Consider the following 22,849-nt stretch of genomic DNA (forward strand, 5'->3'; position numbering starts at 1 on the left):
AGTGCTCACTTTGCCTAGTTGTAACCCTCTTGGCCCAGGGCTCCACCAATTTACTTCAGGATAACTTCAGAAACACTTTAAGTAAGTTTACTCAACCCTTTTTGATTCTGCACACCCCTATGATTGATTCAATGTTATGTACCAATGCCACATGACTTCTGAATAAAAATTTACTTTGTCATTTTGTTCCCTACTTAGACTCAAAATGCACACTACCATTCTGGGAAACCAAATGGAAATTCTTAGGTTTGACTTTCATAGGTCTATACCATGTAGCCCCAGTTTATGTCTTCATATGATTTCCATATTACTTCCTTTAATCAAATGAGGCCCATTTTCTCTATGCCCCCTACATGTAAATTCTCATTTATGTGTCTCCCTGAGATTTGCTTCCATTTGATCTATCTGTCCTTTTCAGGTACACAATAAAGAATGAAAAAAAATATTATTTGTAGCCACCATTTCATCAGTCACAAAATAGCCTCAAGATTTCTGAAGCTGGGGTCCCTTAGGTGAGCTATAGCTAGGATGCAGGGAATGTCTGTGTATTCTTTTGAAATGGCAGTAAAACAATATGCATGAAGGTGTGTGTGCATGTATCTGTTCAGTATGCAACTGTAAACTGCAGCATACAACTTCCAAAAGGCTTTATATGTTAATCTTTATCTCTACAGTTAGACTGTAAGCCCTTTAAGGGTTAAGTTCTGTTCTTGATATCTGTATGGTATTTAGCATGGAACTATGTTCTTATTATTATATAAACACAGGGGTATCTAGTTCAATTTAAGTGTGCCTGGTAAACCCGAAGAAATAAATGCTTGGTAAGCCATAACCTAATACAGAATGATGAAACTATTTCAAATTAGAGACTTGGACAATGTCAAAGAGACTGTAAGGCACCTGAATGAGGCTTGCTGGCTCTCTTGAACATGCAGTTTCATGATCTATGCTCCAGGAGGTAAAACCTACCCTGAGGAGATGAAAATGAAGCAAATGAGCACTGAGCATCAAGCATCAAGCACCATATCCCCATGGAGTTTCCTGGAACTCAAGGAGATGGGCAAGAGTTGGAGCAATCAGTGAGTGGGAGCAGAGGTCTGGCCACCGTAAACAATAGAACAGAACTGTGTAGCAGGACTGCAAGGAACTCCTATCCGACAGCAAAGAATAAATGACTCAGGAGAAAGGAAAATCATTCTAACAGAAAAGGTTAAAAATCAGAAGAATGAATAACCTGTTAAATTTTCAAAGCAATTCTTACTGTTTCAGGACCCACTGATGAATATGGTGTTTCAACATGAACCAAACACAAATATCACACTGAAACATGGCAGCAATAAACAATTCCTTTGGCTTTTCTACTGGTTCCTAGGCACCTGGAGGAAGCAACAGGGTCCTGCCACTCAGAAAATAAGAGGCAGAGCAGGCACAGGTGCAGAATAGTAGGTGGGGGTGCGAAGATTATGCAGCTGCATTTTCAACAAAAATGAGAATTACTGACAAGAAAGAAAAGATGGAGAGCACACAGACTGGAAATGAGGAAATTGAGTCCTACGGATGAGGGAGACAGGGCGAACTAATGAGTCAGTAGGTATTATGAGGCAGTGAAGCAAATAACAAAGAACTCCAGGTCATCCTCTCATCTAAAACTAATATAAGGACCAAATGAAGACACATGCTATTGTGCTAAGTATGACAACGGGTCTGCAGTGGCAGGAAAAGTGGAGGAGGGATTTTGAGCTCATGAAAGAGAATAACCTACCCAATGACAGAGACAATGGGAACACATCAACTGCAACAGATAAGCAAACACTACTGGTCCCAGATTAGGATCAAAGCAATATTAGTGCTAGGCAGAAATAGTCATTAGCAGTCTAACAGCCACTTAAAGGTGAGATTATTTAAAACTAGCTCAGTGACATTGGTTTTAATAGTTTTTGCTGTCCTGATCACAAAGTCCATCAGAAAAAATTTACAGGAAACAATGATTCATTATCCTATTCCAAGATAAAAGCTCCTTTCATGTTTTCTGAGGGCTTAAACACACATACCCACCCACTTATACTTTTAAAAAATGGTCAAGAAAGGTCTGTAGGCTCGTTTTATTTTTTACTTTTCACCAGAAACTACAGCCAAATGAACATTTCCTCATGCCATTAATTTATGTTATTTTTAATAGTTGCACAGTAAATCCATCACATGGATGCATGTTTCATAATTTAATCAATCCCTTACTGCTTTCTATTTCTGTGAATACAATATTTCCACTATTATAAATAACATCACAGGGAATAACTTTTAGATAAACTAATGGGTACTACACTAATTATTTCCTTAGGACAAATTCATAAGACATGGAATTGCTATGTCATAGGGTAGTGATGGCGAGCCTTTTAGAGCTTTCAATGATATAAACTGCCCATTGTGGCCCAGGTACAATAGGCTCATCACCATTGTCATAGGACAAGGGAAGAACGCTCTATTTCTTTTGCATCTCTCTTTCCCAAAGCAAACCAGATCAAACATGCCCTGCCTCGTGGACTCTATTTATGAATATCCCTTGGATTTGGGTAGTTCTTTCTTTATATATCTCAGTCACATACATGTATTTCCACTTTTGCGATTATATTTGCACTTATATCCTTGTTCACCCAAATCACCACTATATTATGGATTTTTATTTTTATCTCCAATACACTTGACAAAACATTTGTTACTGTGACATGAAAAAATCAGTCATAAGAAATTTAAATATATCTTTTGACTGAGTGATAATCAATAGTTCTTTGACATATGGTTTGGAAAATGGCTTTCCAATGTGAGCTACCTTGACTTGGACATACTGGAAAAGATTCATTGCCATCCTCTAGAGATACAGCTCTCTGAACTTGATGCAAAAGCAAGAAGAATGGGAAACAATCCTCCTCAACTTCTAGGCACAAAGCAGGAAGGGGAAGTCAGAGACAGCTTAAGATAAAACAGAAATGCACAAGGGACTTAACAAGAAATTGAGAGGCAAAGAATCCTGCAAATGAAAGCAAGCTATGAAGTGGATTTTTCTGTCACAAGCAGCTATAAAACTTTAAGCATTGGTGTATCAGTGATTAATTATTTGAATTATCATCCTTCTAAGAGATTTCCAAGGATTATAACAAAAGCAGGATAGGGATATACCTAATAGAGGCTCAGCTCTCAGACCCACTCAGCCACCTGACATTGCAGAGGAGCCAAATCAAGCAGGCACTGCAACTCAAGATGACTTCACATAAAATTAGCCAAGGGCTGGTGGAGGCTGCTCAGAAGGAATGGAATTAAGGAGCTTTCACAGAAGGTATGAAGGAGAGACAGGAGTCACGGAGGAAAAAAAATCTACGATGTGCTATAGAAATTCAAAGCTTGTCCATTCCATGCCTTGTTCTCTATTACTTATAACCATGATTGTAATTCCAATCATAACAAAGATTAAATGATTAATTTGCCATAAATGCACACAATTTGATTTGCATTATGGTGGTCAGGAATTGTTTACATTAGTGACCTCAAATTTTAGTGTGCATCAGAACCACTTAAGAATGTATTACAAAGAGATGGGGGTGGGGAAGATATGAAAATTTACTTTTTTACAAAGTCTTTTTTTTTTTTTTTTTTTTTGGTACCAGGGATCAAACTCGGGACCGTGCACTTGCAAGGCAGGCAGCAGAACCACTGAGCTAAATCCCTGGCCCAAATCTACTTTTTAAAAAACAAGTTCCTGAAGTGACAATGATGTTGTCTGGGAATCGTTAAGTTTAGAAGTCAAGTTACAAGACATTCAAGAAACTCAACAGTCAAGTGAGATCATTTTATTGTTATGATTTATCTTGCATTGAAATTAGATTACCAGTATATGCAAAATTATCAAATATTTTGGGCTTGTGTGAAAAGAGCAAAAGACTTAGCCAAGAGGACAGTTAGATGGGAGAGAATGGACAAGCTGTTCTGAACAGACACACAAACTTACAGCTGACTATACTTCAGAGGGGAATACCAACTACAGCCAAGTCATCTAGAAAGGTTAGTCTGGCACAATCTCCTCTGAAGGAATACAACCAGTGCAGACTGTAATGATTACAGAAATGATCAGGCAAGGAGGATTTCTGGTTTATCACTTGACCATGACATGTAGAACTCCCAACGGCTTGGTACACAAGGCAGCACATAAAGCTGCTGGGATCTAACCTGCATCCCAGTCCCTGAAGAGTTACCAAGTAAATTCTCACAGCTTGCCATAAGTCACAAGGAACTGGGGGAAGGGAGGGGAGGGGAGAGAAGGAGAGGACAGAGGAAGTGAACAGATCCTCTTAACACCCTGAAGGAGAAAACTCTTTGGAAATGGAGACATTATATAGCTCTCCAGAAGTGGCCATTTGTGCTGCCTTAAATGCAGATTGATTACTGCTATTTGGATGTTGAGTGCATCATCTTTCTGAAGAAAGGGAAAAAGCTAAATTTCCCCACATTCAGCTGTGTCGTCAAATCACTTCCCCACACCGGCTCTTATAATGCATTTTCCTGTTATCACATCCATTTGCAATAGCTGATCTACCCTGCTCCCCAACAGTGAGCAACCCTCCACCTCCTAACACGTGCTGAATCCAATTAGCAGCCTCTTGACTGTGACACCAGACTGCAAGTCCAAAATGCAGTAGGGTTGAACATCTCCAGAGTTAAAAAAGAAAGGAAGCCAAGAGGATATTTAGGAGAAAGGCCAGTCTCCTTTCTCTGTGCTAGTTTTCCAACCTGCACTGGCATGAGATAATGCAGCTGAGTGAAGAGGGCAGAAGATAACTCACCTGACTCCTGTTTTCTATGATGCTTGAGCTAAAACCCTAGTGTTATAGGGATCTACATTAGACAGGGAAGGAAAGAGGGAAAACTTCAAGTAAAAGCCCTGTTGTTAATGCCATTCAGTAGGTTCTAGTTTTATTCGAAGAGAAATTTAACTTGGCGAGGTCATTAGATTCAAAGTGAGAAATCTTGGTTTATTTAAAGCTGTACCATTAAACTATTGAGAAGATAAGAACAGAGGCTGAACAGAGAAGATGAATTTCAGGGAGATGCTCTCATGGGAAAATTTAAAAGAAATGAGAGATGGAATAAAAAAGATGTAAGGCAAGCAGTGTTAATAATAAAGAGGGTGAAAAAGGGAAGGGCTAAGAAAACAGGTAAGAAAAGAGAAGAAATAGGAAAGAGCAATATCCAGAAGTAGTACTAAAATTATTTAATGCCTTTCCCTCTGAGATTGCATGCTTTGTAAAGAGCTGAATGTATTATTATTATTATTTTTGATTCACCATTATTATTCCCCATACCTGGGACCCAGGATACACTCAAGAAAATGAGAATAAAGAGAAGAAATGAATGAAAATCCATTATATACCAGATAAACCAGCTTTCAACAACTGTCCCTGAGAGGGGAAAGATCTGCTTTCTTGGGGAATGGATTTACCCACATAATCTATACCCTGTGATTGGACATACCAGTTTTAAAATTTAAAAACAAGCATTTGCAGAGAACTCATTTAAATTCCACACCGATTTTCTCAATGGACTGGTAAGGAAATGAAACTTGTTTCTTTTTAAGACATATAACAGAACTATGCCAAACCAGTATACTGATTTCTTCCATTTAAGAGTCCTAAAATCCCCTCAACCCCCTATGCTAGGGTACAAACCCAGGCCCTGTACATGCTAGACAAGCACTCTGCCACTGAGCTACATCCCCAGCCCCAGTTGTATCTTTCACTTTAGCAACAGAAAGTTGGTGAGCAATGCTTCTTCACATTCTCTTTATAACCAGTTCGTGAATGCCAGTACAACTGAAAAGGACCCTCAAAAGTGTTTCTTTTTCAGTTTTTTTTTCTTTCTCTAGGTCAGTTTTTCTCGCTTATTGAAATTTTATGAAACCTCTCTACATGAAAAACAGTACAGCTATTCTAGCTAAGTCAACAGTAGAAGACCAAGAATATTTCCTTCTCAGTAGTACTGAAAATATTTTGGTGGCTGGGCGTGGTGGCACACTCCAGGAGGAGAATCACAAATTCCAGCCTGGGCAACTTAGTGAGACTCTGTCTCAAAATAAAAAACAAACAAAATAAGGGCTGGGGGATATAATTCAGTGTGAAGGGCCTCCCTTCAATCCCCAGTACTGCAAAAAACAACAACAAAATACCACTTTGGTAGAACTGCAAAATCTATTTACAAGTAACTGTTAATAAATGCAGCGAAGCTGCTAAGCCCCCTGTGGTCCCAGTAACTGCATCACCAAAGAGATACTCAGTAGAAGCTGTGTGCTTCTGAATAATGATCACTGATACCAGCTTAGGCAAAAGAGTTACCAATGAGCACACAGCCTTTTGATCAAACTCTGAGATGAAAATGCCTGCAGTTTTCCTACAGGTTCAGGCAGAGAGAAGTCTACAATAAGAGGGTGCTGCCATTCACATGGAAAAAAGCAAGAGACTAATGCTTATGGGGTTTGGAGTTTGGAGATGCATAAATCAGCAAGGAGGAGTGCTAGTTTTGTTTTTAAAAAGAGGGTTTTGTTCAGTCAGAAAAATGATTTCTTGAGGGGAGGGAGAGAGAGATTGACTTAGATGGCAGCAGGTTCATGCTTGCCCTCTCACAGAGGGAGGACAACTCCACAGTTTTCAGAATCTGTGCTGTGTCAGGCAAGAAATAGAATACACATGAAAAGATAAGAGAGACTGCCCCTTTCTCTTCTCCTCAGATAACCCTAACCTCATTATGTACGTCCAGAATGAATCTAAATTCTAAAGTCTAATGCTTAGATGCTAGATTGTTCAATACAATTGCTTTCCCACAGTCAAGCTGGGGCATCGGTTTCTTTTCTGAATACATATATCCTATCTTGAAATCACAAAATCTTAGAATTAAAAGGTACCTCACAGGAATGAAGCCCCAACTTAAGAATTAACATAACTTGTGTTTTCCTGCAACGAGCTACAGATTCTCACAGTTTCTAGAAGTTCTTAAAATATTATAATTTTAAATAAAGAAATGTATGGCTTCAGGATATCCTGTGTGTGTGTGTGTGTGTGTGTGTGTGTGTGTGTGTACCTAAAGAAAATAGCACATAGCCACACTCTGACCTGACTTCAATTGTTACCAGCTTATCTTCACTGTGTATAACTTGCTCAACAAAAGCCCATGTGGAAGAATACCTAGCATGATGATGAAACTCATACTCTGGTCTCTCCAAAATTACACTGGCTGTTATACCAAATATGTGGGATAGAGTGTACTGCACATTTTTGTAGCGGTTTAGAAAATTCAGAAGGGTCTCAATGATGTCTATATTGGGAATACCCGAGCAGGGTATAAGAGATATCCCACGAAGGAATCAAAAGCTCTGCTTTAAGTTTAGAACACTCATCCATACTAGGAATACTGTAGGTCAGCTAAACAATACTGAAGTAAAATGAAAATGCAATCTGGAGAGTCAGTCTGGGGATTAAACATTAGTTGCATACAGAAATGTGTCACATTCCCTAGGGAGCCTAAAGGATGCCTCTAAAAAGGAAGATCCAGGTTCAGGAGTGTCACAAAGAACTGTGGGTCAGCTGTACCTAAGTTCTTTTTATTAAAAATACTGGGGGGTGGGGAGGGGAACTGGAGCTCTCAGAATCCTGGGACAGAATCACTGGCTTTTCACTGGAGCCAATGAGCGAAATGGGCTGAGGTATGTGAGGAAATGCCAAAACCTTATCTTGCTGGGACACAAGCTAACAAGGGAGGAGGCAGTTGATGATAGACAACTGAGCTAAAAAGGAAGGTCTCCTTTGGGAATTAGAGGCTTATTTATCCTGTAAACAAAAAGATGTGGCTTTACTAGACGGGCCAGTTGAGACATAATGAGTGGTTCCCATCAGCAGATAGACACCTGAATGAAGGTGCCTTGAAGGGTCAGCAAGCTGAACACAGCTGCTGAGGTGGTCCAGCTTGTTTCCAGCAGGCAGGTGGATGTACTAGAAAACTACAACCAAATTGCACATTGGTATTCTTCTCTTCCTTCTGTCTTACCTGGTCTCTCAATGAGCACCTAACATAACACTCCCTGAGCTCCCCTAAGAAAGGCTGGCAGATCATCCCCTTCGCCAAGGAAGCAGCGGGTGCAGCCCTGGGAAAACTCATCAACTCCTAGGCAGGCAGCTGGGCTGACCTGAAAAGTCAGGAAAGTTAACAGGCTGCCCTTTCCCAAAGCTTAGAATGTTTTTCTAAAAGGATTAATGGCCAAGCAGTGCACTGGAAAGCAAAGTCAATGAAGAACACTCTGCATCATGGCCAATATCACTAGTGATAACCTGAGAGAAAAGCACCTAATCAAGGTCACGGTCAAGGTAATCTGTTAGCACTGACACTGTTGAAGGCCTTGCAACTTACCTTAGCCCACCTAAAGAGTCTCAGAATAAATTACTGATATGAATACAAAAGATGCTATTAATTCAGTCTTTGCCAAAGCATTAGATACAGTAGCATAAGAAATTTTATTTCAGAAATTAATTCAAATTGGCATGGTTCAGTATATAATCACTGAAGATTAAAAAGTGGCCGAAGGACAATAAAGAAAAGACAGTTAAGTGACAGTCCATGTAGTGAGAGACTTGGGGTCAACACAAAAGCCTTTCTTAGAGGGGTTCTATTCATGGCCCCAAAAAGGAGTAAACAACTCACTAATGAGATCTGCAGAGGACACTAAGCTGGGAGGTAGAGAAACCTCATCGACAGGGACATCAAATCACAAAGCAGAGTTCAACTGGAAAAAATATAGCTAACCTATCTAGGAGAAAAGAACCCTAAACTCAGATAATATTCAACAGGCAGGCAGGATGAGGGGCAGAAGAAGCACGCTCTAATGTGACACAGACAGGTGAGAGGGTTAAGGGGACACTCAGAGGCGGTCATTGGGGAACGGAGTGCTTCAAGCCAACGAGAAACCAAAAGAACACAGGTGGTCTGGAAAAGAGATTGACTTTATCATTTGCAAATTTTAAAAAAAGGTACATTCTGTCCTGGAAATCATTTTTTTTTTTTTTTTTGGTACCGGGGATCGAACTCCAGTCCTTGCGCTTGCGCAGCAGGCGGCAAAACCCCCGGCCCTGGAAATCATTTTTAATGGCTAGAAAACTACCATTACTATCTAGCAGGTATTCTGGTCTTTCTTGGCTTTCACTCACCTTGTAGGGATCAGCTGCTCCTAGATGGTACTGGGCCATTGTCTTAGGGCTTCAGACAGTAATGTTTCAAAGGGAACACACTCCTAGTTTGGACTGGCCATTTGTCCTAATTCTTTATTGGCCTGGATTGCCTGGGGCAATGCCTCCCAGGCTTGGGGAAGTGGTTAATTTCTGTTTACTCAATTTACAACAGTACAACTGACCTGAAGCCATTTTTTTTTCACCATCAGTCTAAAAGCAATGGCTCAACACAATTATCTCTAGGCAGCTCACTGCTATAGCAAGCAAACATCTTGTTACATTACTTCAGCACAAAATCAGCATTACCAAGGCTGTTTACTTCTTAAAACTTAAATCTTAAAAAATTTCTCCTCTATATGTGTAGCTGGTAAACAACACTTACAAGATACACCACGGTACTTCATAACAGCATAATAAGAGAGCTTATTCTAGCTTCACTTTCCAGATCAGCTTTGCAAATTATTTCCATGCTTACCTGCCTATCAGAATTACATATTCACTACTGGCACCACAAACTGTGCGCTAGAAATATGAGAACACATCCCACTGTACTGCTCAGTACCTGTTTGCCTGACCTATGCTTCACGTGGCCATCAGATGAGGCTCTATGTGCTGGTCATGGGCCCATCCCGTGAATACCACCTATGGTTTAGTGACTGTCCATTTTCTAAAGTGGCTAGAGCTTTCTAGCCACATGTTCATTACACAGTATTAGCAGATGCAAAGCTACATTTCTCATCATAGGTTCTCTGAGCCCACTTGGGATTAGTGATAATATAGGAAAGCGAGGGGGATTATGAGGAATGCCAATTATATATTTATAATACATTATCTTTTCAATAGCCAGAAATGAGCCTTAAACAATCAAAGATGGGTATTTTCACTAAAGTCTCTGTACTTAAGAATCATGTCCTAGACAGAGCCTTTAGGGAAAAGTCCACAAGAAAAAATTCAAAAAGCCTCAACAGCCTGACAGCCTGATTTCTCAGCTGACATTCTGTGTGACATTCTATAGATGCTCTATCCATCAGGATGTGACACAGTGATAGAGGTAAATGTCACACATCAGGGCAGTGTTCTGGGCCAAAGAGCAAAAGAAGTGATCTCAATGACAAAGTCTGAGGCTGAGATTAGGTAACAACATGCTCAAACTCATTGCTTCTCTACCTGGAGTGCATAACCTGACAATGACCAAAATTCTAGTGCTAAATGGGTCCTGGAGGCCATAGAGAAACTGCCAAGTGAAGCCCACACCATCACTGGGAAGCAATGGATAGATATTTTGGCTGGGTCCAGGCAGTCTGCTGAGCCATCTAAGTCAGTACAGAAGTAACTAGCTTAGTTCTTGCTGTTTCCCAGGAAGTCTGGAATCACTCACCTACCAACACTTTCAAGGTGAAAAAAGTCTCCTGGAGTAAGAGCCTTGAGGAATGTCAAGGCAAGAAACACTGCTGAGCAGTGTGCATGTCCTTGGGGCAACCAGCCACCCAGATGAAGGACAAAAGTAAAATGTCATGGGGCTTCTCAAGTGCTCTCTTGCCAGCTGTCAGAAGTGTTTGAAACCAAAACTCATTTCTTAATAAATGTTTTCATTTCCTTTGTACATGACAAAAGGTCTAGAGGTGATAAGTGGGAGGGGCTGGGAGAAGAGGCCCCTGAAGGTAAAAAGACAGAGGCAAATGTACTGCACACAAGAAGGCTTCCCGGCTGGTCTCAGGAGTGGTATACAGTGTTTCTATTTATGGATCTTTTAGACCACCAACACAGGGAGATCATACCTAATATATTTTTGCAGATTTGAAAAAAAATAGAGGCCCAAGTATACTTAATCAAGGCTTAGACAGCAAATTCAATGTGTTCTCATTTTCACGAATATAAACTCAATTGGGATGTGATTTTCCAACCCATTCGGCTCGGATACAGGTACAATAGTGAGAATGAAAAAACTGGAGCTGTTGAGTCTCAGTGTGTTCACTTTAGACATTTTTTTGACTCACCTGGCTTCGGCAGCAAGCAGTTCATCATAGTGTGAAGATCGCTGGTCATCATCCTGCCGGTATCTGATCACTGTGGCTAGACCTTTGCTGACAAGAGCCTCGGCGATGTTTCTGCGACAAAAAAGGTAGGTCAGTGAGCACTAGAGGTACATATGGAGCTCAGTCAACAGAAATAATAACAGTTAGCACCTGGAATTCTTCATGCATTCTGGCAGAGGGAGGGAGAAGCTAAGGAGTTCAAGACCAACGAGTTGCTATTAGAAATCCAAATAAAAGACTGAATAATAAAGTTCCCTAGCTCAGCATTTTTCTGGTTAGTACAGTCAGATGCTATATCAATCCACACATAAAAACTAGAAGAAAATATCTGTAAAAAGCCCACATTAGGCTGGGCTATTTACAGAATGATATAAACAAGTCACTACCCTCAAGAAAAGTCTGCTCTAAAATATCAGGCACATAGATAAAAAATGAGACACATAAAAGCATGACCTAAATTTCTCAAAAATCTTCTTCCCAGCCTATACTGTAACTAGAAAATGTCTTGTTTTACTTTGGTAAAGTTAGAAATGCTGGTTTAGCCTAACAAACTGCTTCTCTTCTCATCACAACTCCTGACAGTGGATCTCCCACCAAAAGTGGGCTTGGAGGAGAGCCATGAATGAATTGGGGAAGAGGGACAAGAAGGAAGGAGCCATGCTGCAAGTAAAAAGCATAAAGCCTGAGATGATCAGTTTTGGAGTGATACTCCATAGGGCCACAGAAAATCTCAGATTAAAATCTAACTTGAAGCAATTCTCATAAACAGTTGAGTCTTCTTCACCAGAAGAGGAAAACTGCTCCCACTAGAGAATAAGAGGTGTCACTATAAGGCTTGCAACTATTAACCTGAGACGGTGCACAGGGAAAGACACTAAGGGAACAAATAAAGTGTATTTGCATAGTCCCTCCTCAGCCTGGAAAGACAACTTTAAATGTGAACATTTAACTGCAAAAATACATTTTTAGAAAACTATAGCAAATTCTGGAAGGCAAGAGACATGATATTACTGAGGGAGAGTGGTGGCTATGTCTTTCTTTGTGTCTGTCACAATCACACCAAAGGCCCCACTTACACCATCTGGTTCACTGCCCTTTAGGGAGAGGGTACAGTAAGCAATAGGCTGCTGCGCCATATGCTATGATTTAGTATTGTCTGAAAATGTAGTTAACTCTTAACACACTAGTGGTCCTCAGAAAATGACACTGTGGGGATGTGGAGAGCTGGACTAATCAGTATCTGTGCATGTCAAAGCCATTTAAGGGTTCTAGTCATCTATATGCAGGAGAACAGACTTTTAAAAGAAGAAAAAAATGTGCTAGGAGAGAAAGGAGGAAAAGATGCTGTGGCTGATTCGCTTCTCATTATATGCCCCTCTGCTGCCTGTTTATCTACTGCCAGGATGATATTAATATCTCCAAACCACCACAGAATTAGCACTTCTCAAAATCCACTCCCACAAAGAGGCTGCTTTGCTGGCCACCCTGTCTCCTGAGTCACCGCAGAAGCATGCTAGCAAATGCTGTCATTATCAGAGTTGTGTTTGGCAGCACAGAGAAGGTAACAGCCCCAAATCAACAGATGTAGATGTTGATACATGGTGAGGATTTAACTAAGGCTGTCACCAAGGTGCCCTAATGGGGCAGGATAGAGGCTCCACCCTTAAGAGCTAGTGAGAAGGACAGGGAGGGGTATAGGGGCCAACTCCACTTGTGACAGGCTGACATGTCTTGGCGATTTTAAATGCCAAGAGAATAAAGAAATATTTGTTACTGTATTTTGAATTACTGAGCATTGACATTTTACAGTCAATACATGGGGTCTGGAGGAGAAAGCTGGAATGGGAGGACCAGCAAGGAAAATTTCACACAGATAAGCTTCAAGATGAAAAGCTAGAGAATACTAAGTACAACTGTTTAATGATCCAGTCCTGTTAATGACACTCAAATCAATTCCCAGAATTACTGAGTACCTGCCTGGCCAGCACAGAACCTAGGGCACAAGCCCATGCCACTCTTCATCGCCTTTGCCCTCTTTATCCCACTAAATGTCAACAAACCAGTTCTGACTTGCCACATGCACTTCAGCACTTCCTAAGGCCTTAGATTCCCAATTCCCTCCACACCCTTCCCACCACTTTCCTTTCCCTTCCTCCTAACCCTCAGCATCAGAGAGCTGTGTTCTCTTAGTTTCTTATCCTAATTACAGATTTCCCCTGGAGGAACAGTTGTAGTACTGGTGCTTAGCAATAAAGACAGAAAAAAATACATGAAATAATAATAACCCTCAGGCATGTGGGAGTCACACATATTCTTTTCATGGTACACCTGCCTGATAAAGCATCATAAATCACCAAGCAATCGTACTGCAACTATTAAGTCAGTGTCTGTCTATCCTGCTAAATGACAAGCTCTGTGAGGGGAAGGGTCACATTTTACTTAAGATTCTCACCACGCATTTTGTACAAGGTAGACAATAAATATTTTCTGAGTGGAATTATTTAGCTCATTTAGGATAAGAATGATTTTGTTAATGTGGCAATTATAGCAATTTATTTTACTTTTGCTTTAAAACATCCAGAAAAAAATTTTTCAGATATTCTTTTAAGTATAAGAAAAACACCTAGTCATTTTGTAAATATAATAATGGAACATGTTTTTCTAGTCAAGTTTGCCCAGCATAGAAACAAGGACAATAAATTTCTACATGCTTTCCTTGCTTTCGTCTTTCTCCTCCCCATTATCTGAGACTGCAATTTAAAAAGTGAGTAGGAGACAGCAAAAATGGAATTAGCCTAGATCCATGTACTTCACTGGCTCATTCATTTCTTTTGGCTGCTAATAAAAGGTCAGGAGATTTTCTCCTGGCTAAAGATGGCTCAGAACCTAACACTAGTGCGTTGATCAGCTGCCCAGTAAAAAAAGAGAACATTAAATTGTGTGCCATGACATTATGCTGCTTTAGACAAATTTATAAGTTCTGCTTTCTTGAGTGTATCAGTAATTCTACCCCAATTACACATGTCTGGCACGGCTGGATAATTCACAATCAGTATGTAAAAAGAGATGTAACAGAGTTGGAGGTTTAATAGTAAGTCATCTCTCTCTGTATCGGTTAAAATTAGTGCTGGGATTGAAACGCTTCTCCAAACACAAAGAGAAATCGAGGGTTCTATTAAAAATGAACACTTCCATCAGGTATCATGAGGAGTTCCTGACAAAAATACAAACACATGGGTCTCCCAAGCTAGCTTTGTTCAATTCTACAAGTAGCTGGCATTTTCCCTTCCCACTCCTTTCCACGTCGCAACAGGTTGTAATAAGATCGTATTTTTCCATAAGACAATCTTGAAACCATCAAGTCTTCTGTTCATGGAGAAAAGGTGCACCATGCTCATACAAGAGAGTAGGAATCTTAAAAATTAAATTTCAAGGGGCTGGGATTTAGCTCAGTGGCTTGGCCACCTGCTGTGCAAGCGCAAGGACCTGAGTTCAATCTTTGGTACCAAAAAAAAAAAAAAAAAAAAAAAAGGTAAATTTCAGGCTCCTGTGGTGGCGTATGCTGTTATCCTAGGACTTGGGAGCCTGAGGCAGGAGGACTGTGAGTTTGAGGCCAGTCTGGGTTTCATAGTGAGACTCTGTCTCAAAAAACTCAAACCAAGTCAAACAAAAAGAGTAAAATTCCAATTATAGTAGATTAAATGATTACATTTTACCTGCCTTCCTCACTGCTTATCCCACCCCAATACTGAAATAACCAACAATATATTGATAAGTGAAATAATTGTCCAAAATTGTTTAAATTACACACAAACACACAATGATGTAATTTTCATACCATACAAAGAATGCATCCTCTTTTTTGAACCATTTCAGAACAACTGGCTGACCTGTTGTACCATCACCTCTCAATACTTTTAGTGTTCATTTGCTATACTCTAGGCCATTTTCCTGCACATTCCAAAAATTAGTAGACCTAGGATATTAACAGACTCATTACTACAATCTAAACCACAAACTAACTGTTCTAATGGAATACTTAGAAAAAAGAAAAAAAAAAGGACCTGCAGTAGTGGCCCACTATTATCTGTGGAGTTACGTTCCAAGATTACCAGTGGATGTCTGAAACCGAGGACAGCACTAAACCCTACATACAACCCACCCTCTGTATACGAGGGCCCAACATCCATGAATTCAACTAGCCTTGTGCTGAAAATATTCACACACAAAAAATTCTATTTATACTGAAGAAGTAAAAATATTTTTTGTTATTATTTCTTAAACAATACAGAATAACAACTACTTATATAGTATTTACATTGAATTAGATAGTGTAAGTGGTCTGGAGAAGATTTAAAGTACATGGGAGGATGTGCATATGGTATATGCAAATACTACGACAATTTATGTAATGGACTTGAGCATCCATGGATTTTGGTATCTGCTGGGCTTCTTAGAACCAATTCCAAAATAATCCACAAATGATTATACTTTTGGGGAGTGTTGTACCTTTAGGGTTTTTCTGTTTTCCTATACATTACCCATGATACAGTTGACTTTATAAAGTAGGTAGAGTAAGGAATTAACAGTAACTAATGATTAACAGAACAGTGGTAACATACACTATAGTAACAGTTATGTGAATATGTCCTCTCAAAATTTCTTCTTAAAGCCAGGCATGGTATGGTGGCACACACCTATAATCCCAGCACTCTGGAGGCTAAGGCAGGAGGATCGAGGCCAGGCTTTACAACATAGTGAGATCCTGTCTCAAAAACACAAAAATATCTCCTTGAACTTTTTTATTTAAAAGTACACGTGACAATTTCTCTTTTGCATATCTGAATTACTAGCATCATGACTCTTGCCCTTTGGGGCCATTATTAAAATAATTGGTTACTTGAATACAAACACTGCAATACCATGACAGTCAATTTGAAAACCAAGACTGCTGCTATGTCACTAAAGGGAGCATCTACACATACAGTGTAGATTATGTGGATAAAGGGATGACTCGTGTCCTAGATGGGATGGTATGAGATTTCATCATGCTACTCAGAATTGTGTATAATTTAAAATTCATGAATTATTTCTAAAATTTTTTCATTTAATATTTTTTTGTACTGAGGTTGACCATGTATAATCTGAAACCACGGGAAAAGGGAGATTGCGGTAGTTCAGAATTGGGAGTTACATTTAGTTGTCAAGTCTCTTTAACCTTTTGGAGAATATAAGTTAGTTATTTTGGTTTATGTGTTTCTTTTTATTTTTCCGGTACTGGGGATCAAACTCAGGACCTTGCGCTTTTGAGGTAGGCGTGGTGCCATTGAACTAAATTCCTGGCCTTATCTGTTTCTTAATGATCAGATTTAAATTATAGTGATTTATAATTTATTGATAATTTTACTTTTAATTACTTGATTAGGGTCTGGCCTACCAGGCTTCCCCACTGTACAGTTACATTTTTCCTCTTTGTAATTAATAGGTACTTTGCAAGGAAATACTTTGAACTATGTAATTTTCATCTTTTAACCAAACTCCCAAGTTATTCATTTATTTAGTTGTACACATATTAGTACAGATTCATGAGACATCATTTTATCCAATGATGTAATGTAATGTAATGTAGTAATCCATTACTACTGTTCTTTATTTTTATGTGCAGAATGTTCCCAACTTGGGCAGTGGGAGCAGAGACAAGCTGGCTTCACTGCATTTGGACAAGTCCTCTATCGTTCTTTGAATTTTCCCTTGTTTTCTGGCCCAGCATGTTCCAAGCTTATTATGTTCTGTCTTCCCCAGCTCTGGATTCAGCCATTTATCTAAAAAGCCTACGTTTACATCTACATTTATCTCTGTACTTTTATTTCCTTTTTTTTTTTTTAAAAGAGGATTAACATCTCCAAAATGTTATATTTTTTCTCTGTGTATTTTATTTTTTTTGGTAGCGGGGACCGAACTTGGGTCCTGGCGCTTGTGAGGCAGTCAGCGGCACCACTGAGCTAAATCCCTGGCCCTTAAACTTTTATTTCTATATCTATAACTGTTGAAAATTATATGGCTATCGTGAAAACGTGCCTCTCGGATCTCTGACTGTAGGAAGCATAACTGAGTGACAGCCCAGCTGCTGTGCTCTGAAATCCATCACTGCTATCTTGGCCAAGGCTGTGCTTCCCACCAGCTGCTTCAAGCCAATAACTGAGCCAGCAGAGCTACTAAGGCAGACATACAGGAAAGACACGGGACTCCTCTGATGGGCAGTGTGGACTTGAGGACTATCTCCGTCCATTTGCTGCCCCTCTAACAGAGTATGTGAGACTGGATGGAGGGTGGGTGTGGGTGAGAGGATTTGTTTGGCTCATGGTTCTAGAAGCCAAGAAGTTCTAGAGTAGCAATAGAGATGGTAAACCTTTTAGAAACTGAGCGCCCACACTGCAACCCCAAACCCACTTTTATTGCAAAGTGCCAACGCTGCAATTAAATCTGAATAGTGAGGTTTTGGTTTAGAAAAAACAACCCAGACATTAACATTTTTTCTTAAAAGAAAAACACAGTAACAGAGCTTTCAATGACAAAAAACAACTTTTTACTGAAAGGTAAAAGTTTGTATTTGGCGAGCTTTTGCACAATTAATGTGATCTTTGCTGTTGTATGCATGCTGATAATTTATCAAACCTTGGCTGGGGTAACCTGGCTTGTGTGCCAACAGAGAGGGCTCTGTGTGCTCCCCTGCAGCATGCGTACCATAGGTTCACCACCACTGGCCTAGACCATGGTGCTGGTATCTGACAAGAGTCTTTGTGTTATACCATACTTTTGTTGAAAGGGCAAGTGAACATGTGAGAAACAAAGCAAAAGAGACTGGCCTCAGTTTTTAAAGAAACTGCTCTGAGCCAGGCCTGGTGGTGCATGCTTGTAATCCCAACACTTGGGAGGCTGAAAGAATTAGAGGGCAGCCTGGGGTACGTGGTGAGTTCAAGACAAGCCTGAACTATAGAGAAAGACCTTATTTCAAAAACAAAAACAAAAACAAACAAACAAAAAAAGAGAGAGAGAAAGGAAAAAGAAAAGGTTCTGATGATAACTGCTTATTCCCAGGTGAATACATTAATACATCCAATCCCTTTTGATTAGGCACCACTTCCCACACTGTTGCATTGGGAATTAAGCTTCCAGCATGCACACCTGTAGGGAACAGGGAAAGGGGACATTACTAGAACCTCTGCAGTAAGTCCTAGTCTCCTGTGAGCCACGGCAGCACAAGGCGAATTACAGGAAAGGTAGAAAAATGAGACTGAAAAGAAGCTGAGCTTTGGGTCTGATCAGTGCTGCTCTGGGTGGCAAAGACGAAAACCCCCAGCTTACTGCACCTTTTATTCAGTACATCAGGAGAAACAGATGTAACAAATGACTTGCAGAGAGTTCAGTAAATCTAGGTAAACAAGGTGTAACAATCCAAAAACAATGAGGAACTGAGTAGATGTTTGTTCCTCCCAGGATGTCTTCAGCTGGTGTAATCTTGTCCTGGAGAATCACAGCATCATCACCAGATCATTGAGGTCTCAGTTGTGACCCGAGGCCAAAATGCAATTATGTCTCGGAATCCATAGCTGGGGTGTAGGCAGGAGAACTAGGTTAACCAAATGATTTTACCCTAAAATTATGTAACATTGCTCCCAACACACACGTAAGGTGATAAATTCAAACAAGAGTATGGTGGTCTTTAGAACTGCCTTCTAACCACCCTCCTCCACCTGTGCCCTTCTCCACAGCAGTTTATCTGCACTGTGGTCTGATGACTTTCCCAGCCTCCCACAATCCTCTTCCCATTTTCCCTCAGAGGAATCTTCAATTAATGTCTTGCATATCTAGTCCATCTTGTTATCTACTTCTTGGAGAACTTCAATCCTTCAATCCGAATACCACAAGTTAATACAGACATGTGCAAGTTTTCCTCCCTTCCCTATCTGTAACTCCTCTGACAGTAAAAGGGCTTATCTGAGTACTTTTACTTACAGGGTCAATTCCCCAAAATATGACAGATCTTCTATCACTACTGTCACCTCCTCCTGAGTGGATACCCAGGCCCCAATGCACTGCCACTCTCCCTTTATCCTCCTACTGGATTCTCACATCCAAGCCAGACTAGCCCTCTGAGCAGATACGCCTCTCTGATCTGCCCTAAGTGCTATAAGACAAGTGTTTCCATGCATCTATAAACATCAACCACTACTAACTTTCCAAAGAGTCAAACAATGAAAAAGCACAGAGAGCTTCTCAAGGGTGTGTTACTTCCTGCTAAGAGAACTTGCATGTTATGCATTTGCCTTATGGTTATACTTGCAGTCAAAGGCAATACATAGTTGAACAGAAAGAATAAAGATAAAACCTTCCCTATATATACATTGTGGGACTTCCATGATTTGGTGTGTATAAGTAGAACTCATTCAAAGGGAAGACACTGCATGATAAAACAGAACTTGGGCTAAGTGGATAAAGATATCAAGAGTGGGCACAGGGAATAATACCTTTACACACCCCAGCAGGTCCACCCCTTCCTTCTCCATCTGAAAAGGATAATAGATAACTCAGAGGCTCAGGCTCATAGATCTTTATTTAGGTCTTTGAGCTTAACATTTGCCACTTAAAAAACCATCTACATTTTATCAGTCACTGAGGTATCCCTGGAGATTACAAAAGCAGAATATTTTCCTTAAGGCAAACACATGCGGGCACATATTCAGAATAAAGTGAACCCATAAAGAAATACTTCTGCAATATATTTTAATCAAGGTTAAAGCAAAGGAGTGAATGATAATTAATAGCTCAATATATTCATAACAGTCACTTCATCTGTAGTGAGATACGTAGCTCAGACATATGCATGCCTTCACCCACATGCACAGTGACCATATAAATTCTGTACAATAATTTTTAGGCTTTGTGGTCAAACTTTATAAACTCAGCACAAAATGCACACCATGCCTGCTTTCTGTGAGACATAAAGCATGTATCGCAGGCCTCTGTTACCTATGACCCTCAAAGGTTCTGATGTCTTACTGCTGGGAAACCGCCTCTACCTCTTGCACACATTGGTTATACATTTGTCACAAGTACAGGCAGCTTCACAAGTGCTAGGATGGAAATTCCCAGTTGAAAGGCTTCAGTATTGAGTTCAGACATACAAAAATGGCTGATCTCACTTCTAATCAGCTGTTCAGACAATGCTCTACTGTGGAACTGATTTATGAAGGAAGCTCTAGGGTGATGGTATGTTTCTTTGCAACCAAGTTAGAGACAAGTAGAAAGGGAAAGTTACTACAGTTTTCAACAGAGGCAGAAAGCTCAGATGCCTGGAAAACAATTTTCTCTCATTTACATCCCAAAACACAGCAAACACATAGGGAAAGCTCACAGGCCCAGTGCCAGGCTCCTTTCAGATCTCTGTACGTTCACACTAAGACCTTTCTAATAACCATGTTCTTGGAGTTAGGAACCTAACAATTTTAGGCTTGAGACAGAATTGGCTTTGATAAGCTGACAAAATATGCTTAATAAAGGGTAAGAGCAAAGTTCTATATGAAAAGGCTAGAGACAATGGGCAATGAACAAATATCTTTTAGTAAGTGATTATTTTCCGGTCATGCATCAAATGCAAAAGGTCCTACAAAGCAAAGAGTTTCCAAAAGCTAGTTTGATGACATTTCCAAGGACTCACTCTGTGCCTCTCTCACCCCATGTCTTTGAGCCCCCCAGTCTCCAATGAATGAATTGACTTTTTGGCCCCCTTTTCTGTTTCACAGACAGCCAGGAGGTACATCTCACATAACCAAGAAGCCACTGTAAACAACAGATTCTGTTTTGGAAGCATCAACAACTTATCAGTTTATTAAATATCCCATTTTCCCTATTTTTTATTCTCTCTCTAAACTTATGTAGTTCTAAAATTGACTGAAATTGATTTTTAAGTTCTTTTTACACTGAATGGTTCCTTTTTCCATTTAACAAGTCCTTTTGCCAAGATAGGCACAGAGGATCTGAACAGGGCTAGAGATTTTCTCGGCATTCACAATGCTGATTAAAAACAAAGAGGAAGATTCAAATGCTTCTATGTTCCCAGTCAGGCTTTGGTAAGTAGGGTGAAGTGAGGGGAAAATCAAAGATTATCAAGGGCTGTATTAAGGCCTAGGGAGTCTTGGGCAAAGCATCCTTGCTCCAGGCTCTGAGAGCCTTGTGTCTGCCTTTGACAACCCCCTAGCCCAGCTGTGGTTATACAGCAGCATGAGGTAAGAGCAGGATCCCAAAGAGCCAGGCTTATGCATGGGCGGGTATGGAACGGAAGACAGAAGCAAATCAAATACCAGTCTTTCTCATGGGGAGGGGAACGTGAAGAGAAAACAGTGAAGACTGATACGGACTTAACCCTATCTGGAGAACTCAAAAGGATGCAGTAGAAATATTTAATGAAAGAAAAGTAAAGAGGGGAAAGAAAAAGGGAGAAAAAAGGGAGAGACAGGTAGACATGGAGAGAAAGCCATTCTATACAGTATTACTGCTTTTTAGACAGATGAGATAAATCCTAATATTGTTATAGTATATACCTATCCCAACCTCATTATTATTATTATTATTAATTTTGGGGGGGGGTACCAGGGATCGAACTCTGGTCCTTGCGCTTGAGCAGCAGGCGGCAAAACCACTGAGCCAAATCCCTGGCCCTAACCTCATTATTAATAATAGACTTAGAGCTGAGCACCAACAAAAGCCCCCTCCAGCTTCAGAAACCACATCCCACTGAGCTCTGAGTACCCTTCAGACTGGGAAGAAAAGAAATAAAACCAAAGATATCCAGGGACTTGAGTTTTAAAAGCTGGTCATAAAAAGCTGTCACTTCATATTCATCCTGCCACAATCATTAATTCTCTACTCCAAGGCACCACTGAGCCACATCACACCCACGACCTTATTTCCATTCAGATCCTACCTACCTAAATGTGCAGACCTAACTTGATCTCCTGAAAGAACAACTGACAGAGGAAAATAAGACAAAAATACAGTTGGAAGTAGAATTAAACAGCTCCCTCACTTCATAAATCTGGCTAGTGCAGAGTAGAGCCTAAAAATATGGGTCAAAATGATTTAGATAAAGAAGGGGAAGAAGTATAACATCAAATAGTTATGCTTAGTAAATAGTCAATTTTATTCTGCCCCCAGGATTTCTGTAGTACTATAATCTTATTGCCACCTCTTATTTCACAGGTTCATTTATTCAGCAATATCATGGTTATGGCTTTGAGACAAGTAAAACCAGTATTATACTCCATTATGCCAGTTCCTCTCCGGGTACCAGTGTACTTCCAAGTCAGCAAAACATCTGGGGCAGTCAGGACAATGATGAGTGTTGGGGGAAGTATGAGGGGCATATTAAGAATAAACAGTAATAAAACAATGCCCATCTTCAAATATCTAACATTTCCCTTCATCCTCAACCATCAAAATCATAAAAGAAAAACAGCAAAGAAAAAAATGTCTGTTTCACAGAAGGAAATGGCATAC

At 40.1% G+C, this 22,849-nt stretch overlaps 1 protein-coding gene across 1 annotated transcript in view; it reads right to left on the reverse strand.

Moving 5' to 3' along the window:
- Snd1 (staphylococcal nuclease and tudor domain containing 1) overlaps positions 1-22,849 on the reverse strand; it is a 437,205-nt gene that overhangs the window by 184,478 nt on the left and 229,878 nt on the right. The window contains exon 13 of the mRNA XM_004856405.3: positions 11,255-11,365. Within this exon, the coding sequence (XP_004856462.1) occupies positions 11,255-11,365 (111 nt within the window). The remainder of the gene's footprint in view (positions 1-11,254; positions 11,366-22,849) is intronic.

Source organism: Heterocephalus glaber, unplaced genomic scaffold (assembly GCF_053883595.1).
Source record: "Heterocephalus glaber isolate CG9 unplaced genomic scaffold, H.glaber_assembly_v1.0 deba00000546, whole genome shotgun sequence".
Lineage (NCBI taxonomy): Eukaryota > Metazoa > Chordata > Mammalia > Rodentia > Bathyergidae > Heterocephalus > Heterocephalus glaber.